Source organism: Microtus oregoni, unplaced genomic scaffold, assembly GCF_018167655.1.
Source record: "Microtus oregoni isolate MIOR12 unplaced genomic scaffold, Mior012 000032F_ref0000030, whole genome shotgun sequence".
Classification (NCBI taxonomy): domain Eukaryota; kingdom Metazoa; phylum Chordata; class Mammalia; order Rodentia; family Cricetidae; genus Microtus; species Microtus oregoni.
In genome coordinates this window covers 22056355-22073568 of record NW_024543091.1, presented here as the reverse complement: position 1 = coordinate 22073568, position 17214 = coordinate 22056355, and the positions used below count along the sequence as shown (strand labels likewise).

At 42.2% G+C, this 17214-nt stretch overlaps 1 protein-coding gene across 5 annotated transcripts in view; it reads left to right on the top strand.

Annotated features, from left to right (window-relative positions):
• The window catches only part of Dpp8 (dipeptidyl peptidase 8), a 53812-nt gene extending 38436 nt beyond the window's left edge, over positions 1 to 15376 (top strand). For all 5 annotated transcript variants that reach the window (XM_041679356.1, XM_041679357.1, XM_041679358.1 and 2 more), the window contains 6 exons: positions 547 to 692; positions 3006 to 3152; positions 4275 to 4427; positions 7014 to 7156; positions 7784 to 7895; positions 11266 to 15376. In XM_041679356.1, the coding sequence (XP_041535290.1) occupies positions 547 to 692; positions 3006 to 3152; positions 4275 to 4427; positions 7014 to 7156; positions 7784 to 7895; positions 11266 to 11388 (824 nt within the window). In that variant the 3' untranslated portion in view covers positions 11389 to 15376. The remainder of the gene's footprint in view (positions 1 to 546; positions 693 to 3005; positions 3153 to 4274; positions 4428 to 7013; positions 7157 to 7783; positions 7896 to 11265) is intronic.
• Positions 15377 to 17214: the final 1838 nt, after the last annotated feature.

Here is a 17214-nt window from a genome sequence, read left to right as displayed (position 1 = left end):
ACTTGGCAGGAAGAGGCAGGCAGATCTCTGTGAGTTCAAGGCCAGCCTGGTCTACAGAGGGAGTTCCAGGAGAGCCAGGGCTACACAGAGAAACTCTGTCTCGAAAAACCAAAAAGAAAAAAAAGGAAACAAGTGTGTGTTGAGCACCTGCTATAAGCAGACTAAATTGACTAAGTTAAACATAGGATTTTTGTTCCCTATCACCCCCCCCCCCCCGACTTTTTGAAAAGTTGCTGATCAGGTAGGTGTGTGCTTTAACTACCAATAAGTGAAGACTGAACCAAGCACTGGATATTTGTTTAGTTCTGCATATAAACACCTCCTAGGCTCCAAAGGTTACTCAAAATTCAGTGTCTGAATCTGAAAAAGACAATGGATGTTCATTCATTTTGTTTTAAAAATACCTGTTAGATAAGCAATAAACTGATAACCTGAGAGAGGGATAGTAATTGTTGGGAGGAGAGTTGAGTTTAGATACTTGCTTCTTTGACTTCAGATTGCAGGCGCCTCTGAGAACTTCTTTACAGGCTCTGTTGCTACCCACAGGTCCTCTCCCTGACTATACCCCTCCAGAAATTTTTTCTTTTGAAAGTACTACTGGATTTACACTGTATGGGATGTTGTATAAGCCTCATGACCTACAACCTGGGAAGAAATACCCCACTGTACTCTTCATATATGGTGGTCCTCAGGTGAGTATAGAAACTCTCTGTGTGTGTGTGTTTTAGGTGATTTTTATTTTATATTTATGAATATTTTTATCTACATATATGTCTGTGCACCATGTTCATGCCTCTGATGTCTGCAGCGAAATCTCTGGTAACTTACATTTGTATTCATTCATTTCCAAAATAGTAGTTAGCAATAGGTCCTATCTTAAACACATTGAAAAGAAATTAAACCTGTTAAGCCTCCTTCCCAGGCAGAAGGAACAATAAACAAGGTCGTGGAGGAAGAACCCCTTGATATTGTTGGTGTAGGAGGGGCTTAGCTCACAGTGGGAGGAGAGAGGTAGACTCAGATCTGGCACAGCAGGATTTTTACTCACTGAACCATTTCTTTTTTTTTTTAAATATTTATTTATTATGTATACAGCATTCCTTCCATGTATGTCTGCAAGCCAGAAGAGGGCACCAGACCCCATTACAGATGGTTGTGAGCCACCATATGGTTGGTAGGAATTGAACTCAGGACCTTTGGAAGAACAGTCAGTGCTCTTAACCTCTGAGCCATCTCTCCAGCCCCCTGAACCATTTCTTTATCCCCTTTTCCTTCCTTCCTTCCTTCCTTCCTTCCTTTCTTTTTTTATTTTTTTGAGATAGGGTCTCAATGTGTGACTCTGGCGGACCTGGAACTTGATCTCAATGTGTAGCTCTGGCTGGCCTGGAACTTGATTTATAGACCAGGATAGCCTCGAACTCACAGAGATCTGCCTGCCTCTATCTCCCAAGTGCTGGGATTAAAGGCGTGTGCCACCACTACCTGTCCCTAAACTCTTTTCATTATCTTTAGCAGGAGGATATGTCAAACAGAGATTAAAATATAATATAAACTGGGCCTGATGGTGCATACCCGTAATCCCAGCTTTGGGGGAGATAGGGGACAGAGGCAGGAGGATTGAAAGTTCCAAAACCGGACTCACCTACTAAGTGAATTCAAGTCCAGCCATGACAGCTTAGTGATACTCTCTCTTAAAAAGTAAAAAGGGACCTGAGGATGCAGCTCAGTGGTAATTGCCTATCATGTGCAGGGCCCTAGGTTCAACCCCCACATTTGCCAAATACACACACAGACACATACACCAGTAACCTAGCCATTGTTCAGTGCATGCGCTCTCTTTCATAACACTAGCAGTGCAGTAGTTGTTTATATAACATTACCCCAAACACAGGAGTAATGTACCATGTCATGCCAGCTGTGCTGGCATTAGGTGACAGGAGCGTCTCGGCTCCGTCACGATCCCATGGGACTGCCATTTTATGAGTGCCCTGAGCTGATTGAAACATGAACATACTGCATGTGATTGAACTGTCTTTTCATTAGATAAAACTCCATTTCTAATAAAACACCAAGATGCATTTATGTTCTTGGTCAGTTTGAAGTGTAATCTCTAGGGTAATAAAGTAATTTAAAAATGATAGTTTCACACTAATTTGTCTAACAGGAAAAAGGTAACTGTGCTTATCGCAGTGTTTATTAAAGACTACATCTTGTCAGGCAGTGGTGGTGCACGCCTTTAATCCCAGCACTGGAGAGGCAGAGACAGATGGATCTCTATGAGTTCGAGGCCAGCTTGGTCACCAGAGATAGTTCCAGGACATCCAGAGCTGTTACACAGAGAAACCCTGTCTCAATAGATAGATAGATAGATAGATAGATAGATAGATAGATAGATAGATAGATAATAAGCTACATATTTCCACTGTCACTCAGCAGCAACTCCAGAAGAGACAGGTAGGGAGGGAAGATGTTTTTAATTGTCCTTTTCACTGTTACTTGAATGGCAAAACTCTTCAGAGTATATAATTCAGCAACTTTCTCCTTGGGGTAGATTAACTCTCTTCCCTTACTTAAAACTTAAGTATCAGGCTGGAGATATGGTTCAGCAGTTAAGAGCACTGATTGCTCTTCCGGAGGACCCGGGTTCAATTCCCAGCACCCACATGGCAGCTCACAACTGTCTGAAAATGCAATTCCACAAGATCTGACACCTTCACACCAATGCACATAAAATAAGTTATGTAAATCATTAAAGAAATTTTTTAAAACTTAAGTGTCTGCGCTAGAGTGAAGTCTGGTATTTGCTGTGAAGGTTTGAGAGTGAAACTAAGCGTGGAACAGCATAGACATGCAAAGACTTGAGTAAACTTCAAATTGTATCACTTCACACTACATTTTAAAGGCAAGATAATAGTAAGTACATTCAGCCTTCTGACTTCTGCAGTCTTTCTGTCTCACGGTTTATATGCTGCTACATAAGATCACTGAAGCTGTTTCTTCTCCAGGTGCAGCTGGTGAACAATCGATTTAAAGGAGTCAAGTATTTCCGCCTGAACACCCTGGCCTCCCTAGGTTATGTGGTTGTGGTGATAGACAACAGAGGATCCTGTCACCGAGGGCTTAAATTTGAAGGCGCCTTTAAATATAAAATGGTGTGTGAGCATAGAACACCTTCTTCTCCAGATGTTTTCATTTTCTTACACTTTATTCGAGTTGGGGGAGGACCTGAGTGACAGAGTGAGGAAGAATGTGTTAGAATTGAGCAGTGGGATGAAAGGTTTGCCTTACAGTAGGCTCACTCCTGTCTACCTGTCTGCCTCCCAGGAGCTGAGGTAGAGCCACTTCTGTTAGAATGCCCTGTCCAGTCTGGACTTTGACCTTGGCCATAGGCAGTCCCATATATATACTCCTCAGGAATGCCTGAGGTTTGTTCTGTCCTCTGTGAAGAGGGAAACAACTGGGTAGTTTCCTCCTTGTGACAAGCCTCTTTCTCTCTGCAGGAAGCTTTAAGTGCTACCTTTTAGAGATGCCCCCGGTCCTTTCTGCGGCTGTGGGAAATGATGACAGTCCGATGTTCCTTTTGCACAGTAAGGCAGTCCCTGTGGCTGCCAGTGTGTTGGACATGCTGAGTAAGAAATGGGATGGTCTCCCACAGCCAGTTCTTTGACCTTATGTTGTATTCTCATGTAAGTTTTTTTTTTTTTTTTTTTTTTTGATTTACTTTTTGGTTTGGCTCAGTGAGGTGAGACTGCGCTGGCAGGCCCAGTGACACCTTGGGTGGTACTGGTAGGAATGAGGACGTCTAGAGCTTTGCTAGAAGTGTGCTGGGAGAAAGGAAGGTCAGGCTTCAGGGGTAATGCCCTTTGCTTTACTTCACTAAGTGCTAAAAGGAGAAGTAAATTTCATCAATCTCTTAAAGGGGCTGAATTTTTGTCTTTGGATAGAGGAAGGCTTGTTACAAGGAAGTTGCTGGCCTCTTAGCAGACAACAGAACAAATGGAGTGGGAGACACCCTGCAGCTAGGGACAGCATGGGCAGGAAAGAACTCCATGACTATGGAAACTAAACTCTTCACAGGGCAGCAGGTTCTTAACTATAAATGCTTTTTTTTTTTTAATTTCTTGAGGGAAAATAGAATATCAGTTGTTAATAAACTCTAATCTGAGAAAGGAAACCCTCCAGGAGTTTTTAGTTAAAAACATAGAGCAGGTTTAAAGAGTTCTCTAAGACTGGTGTGCATCAGAGCCAGTGAGCTGTTTCCCCGTGTTTGACAGGGTCAAATAGAAATTGATGATCAAGTGGAAGGACTCCAGTACCTAGCGTCTCAGTATGACTTCATTGACTTGGATCGTGTGGGCATTCACGGCTGGTCCTATGGAGGCTACCTCTCCTTGATGGCACTGATGCAGAGATCAGATATCTTCAGGGTATGTGGCTACTATTGTATTTGTTTTTGTAATTGGCCAGAATTCTCTGTTAATTGAAGGCACATTAAAATCATTTTTCTGAAGGGTCAGGTGTTGTCAGTATTGTAGAATGTTGGGTTTATGTGTTTTACAACATGGGAAATGTATCTTTAGTGTTAACACAGATTTAAAACAATTGTCAGGCCGGGTGATGGTGGCTCACGCCTTTAATCCCAGCACTCGGGAGGCAGAGGCAGGCGGATCTCTGTGAGTTCGAGACCAGCCTGGTCTACAGAGCTAGTTCCAGGACAGGCTCCAAAGCCACAGAGAAACCCTGTCTCGAAAAAACAACAACAACAAAAAAACAATTGTCAGCTTGATCACCAGTTTATAACTACTTATTTATGCCAAAGATTGATAGTTATGATTAGTAAAGCACACATATACTTTCTGGATTGCAATTGCTTGTTTAATTACTAAACTACGTCTTTGCCCGATACTTTGGTATATTCCTAACAGCTAGCACTGCTTAGCACGAGTAAATCCTCAATAGATCTGTGTTCAGTACAGGACCCTGGGCTGGTCTCCAGCACTTAAAAAAAAAAAAAGAATGTTGACTGAACTGAATTTTATTTATTTGACAGTGAGGTTTGTACCTAGGGCCTCTTGCATGCTGAGGCACATGCTCTACCACCAAGCTACAGACCCAGATCACTGAGTGAACTGAACCTTTACATGCTTATAATTCTTGGAATTCTTAGAACATTATATTATTATAAAAAATTATACATTAGGGGCTGGAGAGATGGCTCAGAGGTTAAGATCACTGGCTGCACTTTCAAAGGTCCCGAGTTCAATTCCCAGCAACCACATGGTGGCTCACAACCATCTGTAATGAGATATGGTGCCCTCTTCTGGCCTGAAGGGACATATGCAGGCAGAGCACTGTATACTTAATAAAGTAAAATATAAAAAAATACATTATAAAGAATATATATAAAGATGATAGTTACTAAGAAAACAGGGATGAATGGATAAATGAGATGTCTCTGCAGGTAAACCTGCCACTAAGCCTGACAACCTGAGTTTGATCCCCAGGACTCAAGAAGTGGAAAGAGAGAACCTCCTAAAAGTTGTCCTCTGACCTCTACAGCCATGACATCCCTCATGTGCACCCACATAAATTTACACATACTTGTGCACATACAAATAAATAAAGCTATAATTTATTTAATGTTCAAAAAAGGAAGAAAGGGTCTAGTGAGGTGGCTCAGCAGGTAAACTACCTGCACCAAGCCTAATGAACTGAGTTCAGTGCCCCGACACAGTGGAAGAACAAACTCTGACTTCATATACATGACCACACACTCAGACAACTAAATAGCTAAGTGTAAACAAGAAAAAAGGTAATGAAAATTTGAATTAGGAGCAGTACGTTTTTTTTTTTTCCCCGTTGTCAAGGTAGGGTTTCTCTGTGTAATAGCCCTGGTTGTCCTGGAACTCACTTTGTAAACCAGGCGGCCTTAAACTCACAGAGATCCACCTGCTTCTGCTTCTGCCTCCCCAGTGCTGGGACTAATGGTGTGCACCATGCCCTGCTTAAGAGTAGTAATTTTTTGTTTTGTTTGTTTGTTTTTCAAGGCAGAGTTTCTCTGTGTAATAGCCCTGGTTGTCTTGGAACTAGCTCTTATAGACCAGGCTGGCCTCGAACTCACAGAGATCTGCCTGCCTCTGCCTCCCGAGTGCTGGGATTAAAGGCGTGCGCCACCACCACCTGGCTAAAAGTAGTAATTTTTATATCAGTAATATGATTTTATTTTACAAAGAGCAATTTTTTATCATTTGTTTTGGGGGTTTGTGTGTGCTCTCAAGCTGGCTTTTCTGGTGTGGCTGAAGATGGTCTTGAACTTCTGATCCTCCTGTCTCTACCTTCTGTGTGCTGGACTTATAGGTGTGCACCTCCATGCCCTGTTTATGAGAAGTAATCTTTAGAAACAAAATAGCGAGACATGGTAGCACACACTTTTAGTCCTAGGACCTGGGACAGAGAAATAGGATTGCCAGCTTGGGTCCTGCCTGGGATACATAAAGAAACACTATCTTTTAAAAAAAATAAATTTAATTAGAATATCTAAATATAAAACTATATAGGAGCCTTAAATGAGGCAATTGTTTTAAACTCTAAATTGAAAAAAAAAGAAGGAAAGGCTCAAAGGAAGGGGAAAACATGAAACAGTAGGTGCTTTTTTAAAAATGAAGTTGGCAGTTGTCACACCTATTTCCAGTGGGGATAGTTTTCACAGAGGTCCTCTTACTTTTGTTCAGTATCTGCTTTGAATAAAGAGACTCAGTTTATATTTCAGCTGTCCCAGATTTAGGGGTTAGTGTTGGTTGTGCCTGTGGCACATGAAGCTTACTGACTCACAGAGTATCAGATTTGTGACCTTGGCACCTGATTTCAGGTTTCTGCGTGTCCTGAAATGTGTGTCCAGTAGTTAGGACTAAAGCCTTGCAAAGATAATTTTAGCTTATACATTTGCCGTTGTAAGTTCTGTCTGCTAGCACTCTTTTCTGGGACACAGCTGACGTCTGTGTTGTCATATGCAGGTTGCTATTGCTGGGGCCCCAGTCACTCTGTGGATCTTCTATGATACAGGATACACGGAACGTTATATGGGTCACCCTGACCAGAATGAACAGGGTTATTACTTAGGATCTGTGGCCATGCAAGCGGAGAAGTTCCCCTCAGAGTAAGTTCATGGTTTAAAATGAAGGTTGGCGATTTTAAATGGTGTTTTAAAAGCTTTAAGAATGATGATAAAAACTAAATACTGAAAATTAAACTAAGACTAATATTTTAAAAATACTAAAAAGTTCCTTTTTCCACCTCCTCAGTACTGGGGATTGAGCCCAAACCATTGTGTAGACAAATGTTCTATCACTAACTGCTAAACTGCTTGAGTGGGATGGATGTCACTCAGAACCAGATTAAAAGCTATTTCAGATACTGTACTGGGAGAAGAATTTTTATGTATTTATGGTTATTTATTTATCTTTATAAATAGTATTTGAGGCAGTTACTTACACTGAAGGAAATTAAGTTCATAATTGTGTCAAAGTAGAAGGAAGTCTGTCAGCAACAGGGTCTTCACACAAAGGTGTTCTAGGAACATGCAGTACATATTCATAAGAAACTAAAGATGCTTTTCATTACATGTGGCATCTGATTGCTGTAATACAGAGTTAATGTTGAAAACAATGAGTCCTCAACCTGACAGTACAGTAGCATTAACTGTCGTCAGTTTAAAGGAGCTAAGTGGTCAGCCCTAATGCTCTTCTTCTGTCTTGACTAATCTTCCAATATTTTTTTCCTCCAGACCAAATCGCTTACTCCTCTTACACGGATTCTTGGATGAGAATGTTCATTTTGCACACACCAGTATATTGCTGAGTTTTTTAGTGAGGGCTGGAAAACCGTATGACTTACAGGTGGGTTGTTCACATTTTCAAATTCATTGTGGTGGTGAACAGTGAAAGATTACCCTGGAATCTAACAAAATGAGGACTGAGGCTAAGTTTATAGCTATGTTTGCACTCTGCCCAAGAACACTACAGTAATAAGCATAGTTACCAGACTTTAGTTGATAAAAATTAAGATTCTCCTGAAGGCTGACTGAAACATGGGCCTGTCCAGTTAAATGGCTTATTTGTCTGTGTTTGTTCAGCCTGTAGGCCTGGAAATGGCTGCTGAACCAACCCTCTCACTGCCTTTCTTTGCTTCCGTTTTCCCATTTCATGGGTGAGAAAATATTACATGACCTCGTTGTTACAAGAGGGTTTCAAAGACTTGATTGTGGGCCTGGAGAGATGACACATCAGGTGACTCACAGCTGCCTGTAACTGCAGCTCCAGGAGATCTGACACCTTCTACTGGTCTCCATGAACTCTTGTGTACAAATGCTGCATATACATACACTTAGACACACACACACACATGCACATAAAAGATAAATTTTTTTAAGCTATGATTTCGAGATCATTTAGTGTTCATTTTTTTACATTGTCATGTGAATAAAAACTAATGGGTTACCCTCCTTCATAGCTCCTTTGTGCAAAATAAATAAACGAATAAAGATTTTTGAGTGGCCAGGCGATGGTGGCCTAACCTTTAATCCCAGCGCTTGGGAGGCAGAGGCAGGCAGATCTCTATGAGTTTGAGGCCAACCTGGTCTACATAGTTAGTTCCAGGTCACCTAAAGCTGTTAAACACATTTTTTTATTAAATTAAAATTATTTTTTGAGAAGGTTTTAGGAGAATCTGCTTTTAGACAGGTATAGTGTCTATGAGCCCATGTCCTGGAAGGTAGAGTCAGGAGGTTCAGGAACACAGTACTACATAGCAAGTTAGAGGCTAGGCTACATGAAATCTCCCCAGAACAAATGTGTTTTTATGTGTGTGTGTGTGTGTGTGCACGCGCACACACGCGCATGCCACTTGATTCCTCTTGTTCTTTAAGATTGTATGTTCGTGAGAAATTATAACCTTTCCTTTTCTTTTGATGTTTCAGTTGACATTTCTGCCCTGTTAAACTGTGACACATTTGTCTATAGTAGCAGTTTTCAAGCATTTTGATCTCAGAAGTCCTTTACATAGCGCAAAGCCTTGTTTTTGTAGGTTATGTCTGCAGTGGTGGTGAGCATGGTGACACATGCAGGCAGAACCTCATAGAGAATTAAAACAGAGACAAATATCTATTTTAAAGGAACAATAATAAATTACTATATGTTAACACAAATTGCATTTATCTTGGGGGGAAAATAATTCCAAAACAACTCACAGAGAAAAATGCTGTTATTTTATTTTTGTTACTACATTTCTGCATTGAGTCTAATGTGTTGCGTTGTTATGACTAAAGTATATGAAAAGAGGCTGAACAGATGGTTCAGTGGTTTAGGAAGGACCTTAGTTTTCTTCCCAGAATCCATGTGAGACAGCTCGCACGTGCCTGTTACTCCAGCTGCAAGGGATCTGACACCTTCTGGCCTCCATGGGGCTCCACACATGTGGTACATACACACACGCACACAGAGAGAGAGATTTTAAATTTAAGTATATGAAGAAAATTGGGCCTCACTAAGTATGTGTTAAGAAGTAGGAGGAATGAGTTAGCCCTCCAGCTAGCTTTTGTGGAAAACTAAACCCATATTTATGACATTTCCATGCTCTGTCGCATTAAAATCTATTATTCCTTGGACTGAAGACATGACTCAGGGTTTAGAGCACTTGTTTTCCAGAGGACCTGAGTTCTGTTCTCAGCATCTACTGATGGCCCACAACCACCTGTAACTCCAGTTCTAGGGCAGCAGTTCTCAACATTCCTGCATATCAGATATTTACATTACAATTTATAACCGTAGCAAAACTACAGTTATGAAGTAGCAACGAAAATAATTTTATGGTTTGGATCACCACAACATGAGGAACTGTATATCAAAGGACCGCAGCATTAGGAAGGGTGAGAACCAGTGTCCTAAGGGGTCTTATGCTGCCTGCCCTCTGATCTCAAACACCAGGTATATGCATGGTGCACATACATACACAGACAAACATTCATACACAAAAAATAAATCTGAAAAAAATGTAATCCATTGATACCTGACCTAGTACATCAAATGGATCTTTTTACCCTCGAATTGATACCTGGAAAATACAGATATTAACTCTTTATTGTATCATGTTTTTGTTTTCATTGGTTTTGGGATTATTAAGTTGGTTGGGTTTTTTTGCAATATGATCTCACCCTGTTTCCCCGCTTGACCTGGAACTCATTATGTAGACACCAATGACCTTGAGTTTACTAATATCCACCTGCTTCTGCCTAGAAGCTAGTGCTAGAAATCTAGGGATAAGCCCCACGCCCGTATTTTTATAGTCCTACACTATAGTAGTGTGCAGCTGAGGTGGAGTTTAAACAGCAGGTAGCGTAAGGGTTACAAAGATGTCTACCCCAGGGTTCTAGTTTATAAAATTCTGGTTTTTATACCACTTAAATGAAAGTGGCGTGTTTCTTTTTTTCTGCATCTGTGTGATAGAGACAACTATAGCTCCCAGGATAATGCCTTATCTCACACCCCGCTAAGATTCCTCCACTTAAGTTCAGTGAATGGGCACATTCAAAGCCAGTGGTGTCTACAGACTTTTTTTCCCTTTTTTTTTTGGTTTTTGTTTTTTCCAAACAGCCTTAGCAGTCCTAGAACTAGCTTTGTAGACCAGCCTGGCCTTGAACTCTGCCTCCCGAGTGCTGGAATTAAAGGCATGCACCACCAACACCTAGCTATCTACAGATTTTTTTAACGTAGTTTTTTGTTTGTTTGTTTTTGAGACAAGATTTCACTATGTAGGGTCAGGCTGGCCTTAGTTTCATGATCCTCCTGCATCCACCTCTCATATGCTGGGTTGAAGATAGTTTAGACCTTGTGTGGCATTTGAAACCTGCAGACCACACTCAGGCAGTGAACCACTGAAGAATCCTCCTGAAGCCTTATGGGTAGGTGCATAAAGGCTGTTAAGAAGAGCCGTGGCATAATATGTATTGATATAAAACCTCAGAGAGACTGTGTTCCATATTGATGATCCAACTAGAAATCTCTGGAAAGCATCCTAGCACATGAGCGCTAGAGACAGGAATATCTGGAGTTTGTGGTTGGTTATCCCTGACTACATGATGAGCTTTAGTTCAGCCTGGGCTACATGAGATCCAGTCTCAAAAAGCAGTATATAAATTACTGTGTCTAGAAAGTTTTGGAAAGAGGAGTATCACTAAACTTTGTCTTCTTGCCTCTGCTCTTTGTTGTGAAGATCTACCCTCAGGAGAGGCACAGCATCAGAGTCCCTGAGTCTGGAGAACATTATGAACTGCACCTGTTGCACTACCTTCAGGAGAACCTCGGATCACGCATTGCTGCTCTGAAAGTGATATAAAGTGACTGTAGAACGCGGGTGTGCACTGTCACACCTCACGAGGAGGGTCAGTCAGTGGAAAAGCCAGACTGATGATCCAACTTTGGTACCCACAACGTAAGATCTACTTCTAAAAGTAAATTTGGTGCCATGCAGAAATCTGCAGTTAATGGATAGTAATCTAACACCTTACCCATCCACACAGAACGAATGACGTATTTCCAAGAGAGTCTTCAGCAGTACCACGAGGATACTGAAAGAAGCAAGGCGTCAGAGCCACATATTCACACTAGCCTATTTTCACTTTTACTAGCAGTGTAAGCCTCTTGGACTTAATTAGTGGATTTCACAGTATACTTCTGGGTTTGTTAAAATACGATAGTAGTGATTGGTTTGATTCAGTTCCAGGATCTGACTAGTTATGGATCGATAGCACTTCTGTCTAATTGAATAGCTTATGCTTCGTCACTCGGGTGTATCCAGCATGTCATGAACTAATTACTATTAAGCTTATGACTTTCCCAATCATTAATGATTTTTCAAGGATAACTTAGTGGCCTCCTAAAGATACTTACTTGGGCTCTGACAAGTTTTTAACCAATTTAAACAGCATCTAGTATAAATAATTCTCCTTTTTCTTTGATGATACGATGGAGTGGGGTTTCCTTTTACATAAAGGCAATGTAGCATGAGTTTACACAAGTCTCAAGATGTTGACAATTACAGACAAAAAATTTTAATCAAATTATTTGAGAGCTTGAAAATTAGCAGGCAAGTTTTTCTCCTTTAAGGAACAGAAAATGTATGTATTCATTTGTATTCTTAGAATGTAATGGTGCCCATTTTCATTTGGCCTTTCCTTTACTAAACTGTTCCAGAGTTTTCAGGAGGTAGAAAGATTACAGGGAGTGGGGAGACCCTGGTGCAGGGAGTGACGGGGAAAGGAGGCAGCCAGGCTCTGCTTAAGAACTGAGTAAAATAGTTCAGCAGAAATATTCACTAGAAAACCTGGGTAAATGTAAGCTCCCTGCGTGTCTGGGAACCAAAACTAGGAAGTCAGGCTTTGCCAGCGCAGCTACAGGGTCAGCATTCGGAGGAGTACTTTTATAATTCCAACTGTTATTTTTCCTTTCAACTTGAGAAACCTTATAGATCTAAACCTTAACTTTTGTTTGTTTTTTCATTTTTCAAGACAGAGTTTGTCTTTGTAGCCCTGGCTGTCCTGGAACTCATTCTGTAGACTAGGCTGGTCTCGAATTCTGAAACCCACCTGCCTCTGCCTCTGAGTGCTGGGATTAAAGGAATGCACCACCACAACCCAGCTAACTTTTTTATCTGAATGTAATTTAGATATCACTAGTTTAAAATAAAAAGTTTCCAGACCACTTCTTTGCTGTAAGCTAATCCCTGACAAACTATGGCGCTCTCAGTGTTGAAAGCCTATCAGCAGTTTTTTACTTGGCCATGACATCCTCCTGGCTTAGCCTTCCTGCTTAACTGAAGGGAACACATTAAGGTTTTTAAGGTTGGTGTCTGCTCTTTAGGGCCTTCCAGTATTGGATGAGTCCCATTGGAGCCAGGCTCCTGTGGGTTTGACCCTTTTTTAATCACAAACTCCAGTGTTTAGGAAGTTACAGTGATTTAAAAGTCACTTCAGAAAACTTGCTGTGTTTCCTTCTCCCTGCCACAGCAGGTCCCTTCCCAAGAGCAGTTGGCATTAGTGAGGGTGGTAGCAGTCATGGGTGATCAGAGGTGGGGGGAAGGGAGGGTGATATCTGCTGGCTGTGTATTTATGCTGTATGATAGAGTCCACAGTTTTTCTTATTGTCTTATCTATTTTGACTTTAATGCTTATGACGTTTTCTCGTGCCAAAATTTGTTTATATTTTTCAAAGTTAAATTAAACTGATTTGGGTAACTTTCCTTCCCTAACAAAGTATTTCCCTCATCACCTAAGTATCTGTCTTGGCTGTTGAGGGTGGTATTCGCTGGACCAGCTAGCCTCAAGTGCTGCTTCTTACATTCTAAAGAGGAGTGACATAAAGTAGCTCTCAGTCGTCCTTTTGAAATCTCTCACCCTTAAGTTTGCTTTACAATGAGACATCTCTTATTTTATGCAAACAAACCTTCGAGAATTCCACCTATCCTAGCTTCTTCTTGCATTTATAACCATGTCATTTAAACGTTATTCTACTTCTCTGAGAGGAAAGTGCTTTGCTCACTTGCACAAAAGTGGCTTGGCTGGGTTTGCTTGTCTACAGCGGTGTTACATCAGTTAGTGGAGCAATCGGAAGCCACGCTAAAACTGTCTGTCCTCTGACTGTGGATGTCAACGAGAAAGGCAAGAGTCCGTGAAACTAGAAGTTTGATGGGAGCCAGAGAGCACTCACTGCACATCTAAGTGGAGTTTCCCAGGCTTGTATGGAGTGAGTGCCTGCAGTGCACTGGAGCAGCAGGTAGTGCCCCTCAGCAGTTAGAGCAGCAGGCCGGGAAGGTTCATCCAGGACCCTGAGCTCACAGAGGCACGAGCTCCCTCAGTTTGGGAAGAGACTAAGAGCGTGCACTTCTAACAAAACAGGCTTCCCGGTGCTTCTGGTCGGGTCACTGTAGACGGCTTTAAGGAACTGTTCTGTAAGGAACAAAATTGGAGTCAGAGAAAAGGTGACTTTTACATCGGATGATTGTTAAGAACCCAAAACAGGCCCCAGGTGGTGGTGGTACACACCTTTAATCTCAGTTCTCAGGAGGCAGAGGCAGGCAGATCTTTGTGAGTTCAAGGCCAGCCTGATCTGCAGAGTGAGTTTCGGGACTGTTAAACAGAGAAACCCTGTCTCAGGGGAAAAGAAAAAAAAAATGAACTCAAAACAGTAGTCAAGAAAACTGTCATCTGTGATAATTGTGGACCTCTTCTTGGAGAAGCAGGAACAAGTAACTCTTTATTTGGGAGATAATGGCTTTTCCCATTTCTGACTCTCACAAAACCTCACACAGGAAGGTACAGTCATGACACACGTCTGACCCTTTAAAGCCGTGAGCCATGGAGGGAGGTGTGTGTGCTTTTGTTCAGGTGTTTTCTGCCTTTACCACATGGTTCTCTCTGCAGGTGAGATGACTCCAGTCAGAGCTTGCATTGTTACAGAATCATAAATTTTCCCACTGGAACAAATCTTTAACATAGCCCAGTGTTCTTGTTTGCTAGAGGAAAAGACTGTTCACCTGAGACCCCACAGTCGGCTAATACACAGGAGCAGCCTCCGTCTGCGCCTGCCTCGTGGTAGTTATGTAATATTTAAGAAAGGCAGGGCTTTTTAAAAAGTATTTATTAATATATTCCTCTGAAACACTTTAAAGGGAACCACATAAAAAATGGTTCATTTAATCTGTTTTAATGCTAGGCATGCTTATTAAAGCAGAACTTCTGATGAGTGTAACATTCTGAAGTTAACTGAAATCGTTATACTAAATGTCTTCGTTGGTGTCCTGGGAGATAAGGACACAGAGTGCTTGCTCAGGCCCAGGAGCCCATCTTGAGCTACTTGATGTTAGACAAGAGCCTCAGCCTGGTCTAAACTATGTAATGTGAGAGTGTCCTCTCCCAGCAGATGAGAGGGAACTGGAAACATCCCCAGCTGCGCCCTTCCCAGCCCTGCCCCTCCTCTCCAGTCGGCCCTGCTGACTGCTTGTGCAAGGAAGGTGCTGAGCTCTCGGCAGCTGTTCCAGAACTCCCTTGCCGACACAGGGACTTTGTCTATATGTTTGGTTTTAAGTAACCCTAATACAAATTTATGTTGTTTTCAGCAAAGTTGAAATGGGGGGAATCTTTAATTTTAGCGCATAAAGTGCCTGCTGTCTCAGCGCTGACGTGTACATGATCTGCATGTCTCTCTCCAGTAAGCATATGGGTCTCCTCATTTCCAGCCCCAGGGCTTTTAATCGTGTGATGTGAAGCATTAGTTTCGCTACGTTTTATCCCAGGTTCTTGGTTGCAATAAAGATGCTGCTAAAATTACCTGACTTCAGTACTCCTTCCCTGTCTGTCCAGCCTTTGCTTCGGTGACTCACACCTGTGGAGTGGCTGCTACACAGGTCACGTACCTGCAGTGAAGAGAGAAATTGGGGCTAAGGGGCAGGATTATGTGGGAGTTGCAGTGCAAATACCGACCATCTGCACTGAGTGGGAAGTGTGTGAGCGCTGCTCAGTCCCTGTCTGAGGTTCCCAGATGCCAACCAGGGCAGAGGGTGCTTAGAGCCAGGAACTGACAAATACCTTCTGGACAACTGGGGGCTTCTGGAATATACCTCTGACAGATACCCCCTGGACAACTGGGGGCTTCTGGGATATACCACTGACAGATACCCCCTGGACAACTGGGGGCTTCTGGGATATACCACTGACAGATCCCCCCCTGGACAACTAGGTGCTTCGGAACATACCAGTGGAAACTAATAGGGGTATCTTCAGGTTCTAGGTGTCTTAAGAGTTTAGTGTAATGCTTTAATTTTTAAATTACACTTATTTGTGCCATGGTATGAGTGTGGAGGTCAGAGGACCCACAAAATGGGTCCCAGGGACTGATCTCAGGTTATCACGTGTGGCAGCAAGCTCCTTTACCTGTTGAGCCATCTACCCGGCCCTCTGTAGTGTTTTTTCCTTGGACAATTCTGGAGGTTTTGCCATCCTTATTTTCCCACTGTACAAAAGCAGGGCCTCTGGCACCCTAAGCAAGTCCTCAGCCTCTGAACTACATCCCCAAGCCAACAATTGTTCACAGCAAGTTGACTTTGTCGATGTTCCAGAACACAGAGTTCATCTGGATTCTATGGCTCTCTGTAGTTATGTATAAAACATCACATGAACAAGCAGGACTATAGGGTCTTTTTTGGTTTTGGTTTTGGTTTGTTTGTTTGTTTGCTTTTCGAGACAGGGTTTCTCTGTGTAGCTTTGGAGCTTGAACTGGGAACTCACTCTGTAGACCAGACTGGCCTCGAACCCACAGAGAATCTGCCTGCCTCTGCTTCCCAGGTGCTAGGATTAAAGATATGTGCCACCACCCAGCTAGGGTCTTTTGTATATAAAATTAGGAATAAAAGTTTGGGTTGGAGATGGCTCAGAAATTAAGAGCACTCGCTGATCTTCCAAAGGACCTGGGTTCAAATCCCAGCATTCACTTAGCAGTTAACCGTTTGTAACTTCAATTCCAGGGGACCTAGAGCCTTCTTTGTGCCACCTCTGGCACAAAGCACATACATGGTGCACATAAAATAAAAGTAAAGTAATTGTGTAATTAGGATTTCCTAAACTTTCCACCATGTCACACACACACACACACACAAAATTATTGTCTGAGTGTGGTGATCAATGCCTTTATTCCCAGCACTCAGGCAGGTGTGTTCTGTGAGTTTGAGGCCAGCCTGGTCTACATAGTGAATTCCAGGCCAGTTAGAACTACACAGTTTAGGAAAAGTCCTGCCTTGGGGTGCAAAAAAAAGTACAACACGTGGGTAAACTGAGAAACACCAGAATAATCTGTTGAGATTGTAGCCAGAAGTCACCAGCCAGGTCCAACCCATTTCTAAAGAAAATTTATTATTATTACATTTGTGTGTTTATTGTGTGAGTGTGCATATGAGGCAGGCAGCAACTTCTGGGAGTTTGGTTTTGAGCCTTCAGCATGTGGATTCTGGAGACTGGACTCCAGACTAGACTTGGTGGCATATGCTTTTTAACTGAGACATCTCCCTGGCCCCACTACCAAGATTTGCCTCTGAATGTGCGCATAGTCTGTGTGGAACCAAGACAGAAACTACCTTGTCTTTGATTCAGCCTGGACTGACTTCTGATGAGAA